We start from the raw sequence: 3,771 nt of genomic DNA, 5'->3' as shown, positions 1-3,771 counted from the left end.
TTAAATAAACACGATATAAAATGTTAAATTTAAAGGAATATGTTCAAATTAAATGTACCAAGAACATTTTCTAAAATATTCTTAAAGAGGAATAATTTTAATAAGTACCTTTGTTTTGTTTTACTTTCACTTTCCTTTAATTAAAACATTGTTTAATTTTTTTTACTGAGGTTTTATTTTCTTTCTTGTTTGAGCGTACTAACAAACACACCTCCGCACCTGTAGGTGTCGCTGCACAGAGCGCGGAGCTGCAGACGTGACGCGATTCTCCGGCACTCGTTGGTGTTCAGCGCATGTGCAGCCGGATGTGGGTCATTATCAGCAACAGCATCGTGGTTTATGGACGGCTAAGTGAGTGTTTGTCTCAGTTTATGTGGCGTTTGTAGCTTCCAACAGCGAAAAATGAGTGAAAGTGGCGCCGAAGCGGCTCCTGCTGCGGCCAAAGAGCTGCTGGCGCTGAATCCTGCACAGGAGTCCGACTTCAGAAAGAAGGTTCAGGAGGTGAAGAAGAAGAAATCAGGCAAGGTGGGTGAGACATGTGGCCTTGAAGGAGACCCGATAGTCTGCAGTTATTTTTCTTTTGTTTACTGTCGCTTAGTTTACTCTAAGACTGCCTATGTCTCTCTCTGTAGTCTGTGTTTAACTCTGGTTCAGGTGCCGTGACATCTTTATAGGCTCGTGGTCTTTACTCTGTCAGTCGGCCCACGTGCAGCGTATTTACTCAGGTTTACAGATGTAAGGCAGGCCCATTTTAAAAAAGAAGAAGAAATGACATCCTGTCTCAAGTTATTAAGTTTACGGACTGAGAAGAAGATTAATGTTATTACAGTAAAGAAATAAAGAGAACTGGCCCCAAAGAAACGTGACCAAACTGAATGTAAACTGATTTAAACAAGAAAATCTGTAAATGAGGCGAACATCTGTATGTTTAATATATATAAAGTGTATTTATTTTGTACTTTTATTTTGTAGACGTTTTAAAAGCCGGCCTGGGAAAAATAAATCTTTAAAGTTGTTTTTTCTCATAATTTAGTCTGTGCATTATATTGTATTATAAATCACAGGTGAAGGCCCAGCTCTCTATGTAATGTGGTGATCTGTCTTTCCCCCATCACAGGCAAACCGTCTGACCCCAGGAGTGATTTACGTCAGCCACCTGCCCCGAAACCTGGTGGAGCCTCAGCTCAAATCTTACTTCGGTCAGTTTGGGAAGATCCTGCGGCTGCGGCTGTCCCGCAGTAAGAAGGTAACCCTGAACATGTGGAAACAAACGTGTGAATGTGTGAGGGGCGATCAGAATCTTCAACTGCATCTCTAAAACGTTCACAGCTATTGCAGCGATGTATCACTTCCTTAAAAACTTCACTTGGAGTCTTTTTATTTTTTATTTTTGATAAAACTTTAGAGGGAAATGGTCACTGAGAGGCTGATTATAGATTGTGTGGTTTGAGGCCTCATAGCCAGAACAGAAACTTCCAGATAAAAAATCTCAGGTATAACTCACCAGAAAAGGAGCCCACATGTTGCATCTAAGCAAAAAATGACCTTTGAACTATAACTTGGTAAAAAGTTGCAGGGATTTGTCTCCTGAAAGCAGTAACAAAGTAATAAAACTGACTCCCAACACCTCTGTTTAGCAGGAGCAGTTGAGGAACTTCTTGATTGCTATTCTTGAATCCAGCACGCTCTGCAAACATTCCGATTTCTTTATTTTGGTTTATTAAGTATTCCAGGCAGGAGCCTGTTTGAAGCTCCACTTCTTAAGATCTGGAGTTTTGGCTGAGACTGAAAATGATCTCAGATGTAAAAGTGGTCTGAGGTCAGATAACTGAGCCTAGAGTACTCTGGTACATTAAGCTTATCACCTGCTCTGCCTGTTATCAGAGTGATAAAACCCATGTGCCAACAAACATCTGGAGGGAATGAAAACATCTGAGAGTCTGTGACTGTCACTTTATTCCTCTCTCTGTTTGTTTGCAGACTGGTAACAGCAAAGGTTACGCTTTCATCGAGTTTGACTGCGATGAAGTGGCGAAGATCGTTGCAGAGACGATGAATAATTACCTGATGGGAGAGAGACTCATCAAATGTGAGTCAAACCTCATCTTTTAGATCCTGATTCACAGGAAGTTTTCCTCTTAGGGTCTTATTTTCTCCTTGATGTTTATTTAAATGTATACTTTTTTTTTTCCTCCCAGGTCAGGTGTTTCCTCCCGAGAAGGTGCACGAGAAGCTGTTTGTCGGCTCGGAGCGAGGGTTCAAAAAGCCGACGTATCCCGCGGTAACGCGTTACAACAAGAAGCACACGGAGGAGGAAATTGCAAAAATGACCGGCAAGCTGCTGCGCAAAGAGTCGAGGCTCCGAAAGAGGATCGCAGCATACGGCATCGAGTACGAATTCCCCGGATTCGTAAGTGTTTACACGCTGGAGCGGAAACATTAAACGGATTTAGGTTTTAAAAACTGGAAATGTGCCGTGACATGGCGGCATATTTAAAGGCGTCTGATTTAAGTAATGGATTTCTTCCAACTAAATTCCAAACAGCGTGCAGCTGTGATCTGTTCAGAAGCTTCAGTTTTTACAAAAAAGAAAAAGGATTTTCAGAGAATTACAGCGATTTGGAATACTGCTGATTCCATATAAATTCAACTGAATCTGGAAAGACTTTCCCACCTGTCCCCCTCAGAATCATCTGGTTATTTACAGAAACTTTAGATTATTTAATGAAGCCATGCACACTTTTACCCTCATGCTTTCTTTCGAGTCATTCCCTGCAGGAATCTCCCCACTTCAAATATCAATTCCACAAACTAAACTCAGGGCTGTTTGTAGCTTAATAAAAAGGTTTTCAAAGTATGAAATCCTGTGATGTGCTGCGATTTAAGCCTGCGGGCTGCTGGGACTTGCAGTAGACAGCCTGCACAGTAAACAGTGAAAACTACAATCAGTGTCTTCATACTCTTTATTCTGTCTGAGCAACAGTCCAGAAAGTCAAAGCAGATTGTCTTTAACGTCAGGCCTCAGTTACTGTGTGCAGTCAGGACTGTTACACTGTCAGCTCGGCTTGGTCAAAAAAAAGTGAATTTTTTTTTTTTTTTTGGAGATTGTTTGTTCTTTCCGAGGTCTTATAAACTTCACCTTCACTGCTCTCTGTGCTCTTCCAGGCGGCTCAGGTTCCTAAGAAGAAGTCATCCTCCGATGCGGGGAACGTATCTTCGTGCACTGACGTAAGTCTTGTTGTCATGTTTGGGTTTTATGTCGGGCGCAGAGTGAAAATGGCCCCGGGTCTCTCAGTGGTCTGGGGTCAGATAACTGCGCCTAAAGAACTGCGGTGCGTTAAGCTTATCGCGCGTGTCTGATAGTGCCAGCGTGATAAAACCCATGTACCAACATTTAAGCCTCTTACTTAAAATAGATGCATTTAACAACAAAATCTGCAAAAAAAGGATTGATATCATCCAGAGAGACAGAAGAAAGGTGTTGAATTTGATGCCTGAGCTTCATGCTGTACTTCCATGCAGTACTGGTTTTTACCACAAGGTGGAGCAGTGAGTCAGTGTAATCTTTGCTCTTCTTTAGGACAGCACACCTGTCTGCACACCCTCTTTCCTCGAGAGAAGGAAGTCCACGGCGGCGGAAAATGATGCTGATGATGAGATCATCATCAAGATGCCAGCTGTAGACAAAGAGGAAGACTCTGAGGAGGAAGACTCTGAGGAGGAAGAGGAAGAAGGGAGTGACGATGAGGAGGAAGAGGGAAGCGAGGAGGA

At 42.4% G+C, this 3,771-nt stretch overlaps 1 protein-coding gene across 1 annotated transcript in view; it reads left to right on the top strand.

The window, feature by feature from the left end:
* The first annotated feature begins 261 nt into the window (after window positions 1-261).
* Window positions 262-3,771, top strand: part of nifk (nucleolar protein interacting with the FHA domain of MKI67) — a 5,554-nt gene continuing 2,044 nt past the window's right edge. The window contains exons 1-6 of the mRNA XM_005744216.1: window positions 262-525; window positions 1,118-1,246; window positions 1,981-2,089; window positions 2,199-2,410; window positions 3,166-3,228; window positions 3,581-3,761. Coding sequence (XP_005744273.1) covers window positions 403-525; window positions 1,118-1,246; window positions 1,981-2,089; window positions 2,199-2,410; window positions 3,166-3,228; window positions 3,581-3,761 — 817 coding nt within the window. The 5' untranslated portion in view covers window positions 262-402. The remainder of the gene's footprint in view (window positions 526-1,117; window positions 1,247-1,980; window positions 2,090-2,198; window positions 2,411-3,165; window positions 3,229-3,580; window positions 3,762-3,771) is intronic.

Source organism: Pundamilia nyererei, unplaced genomic scaffold (assembly GCF_000239375.1).
Source record: "Pundamilia nyererei isolate P.nyererei 1_Seehausen unplaced genomic scaffold, PunNye1.0 scaffold00140, whole genome shotgun sequence".
In the NCBI taxonomy this organism is placed as follows: Eukaryota; Metazoa; Chordata; class Actinopteri; order Cichliformes; family Cichlidae; genus Pundamilia; species Pundamilia nyererei.
This window is presented reverse-complemented; position numbering and strand designations above follow the sequence as displayed.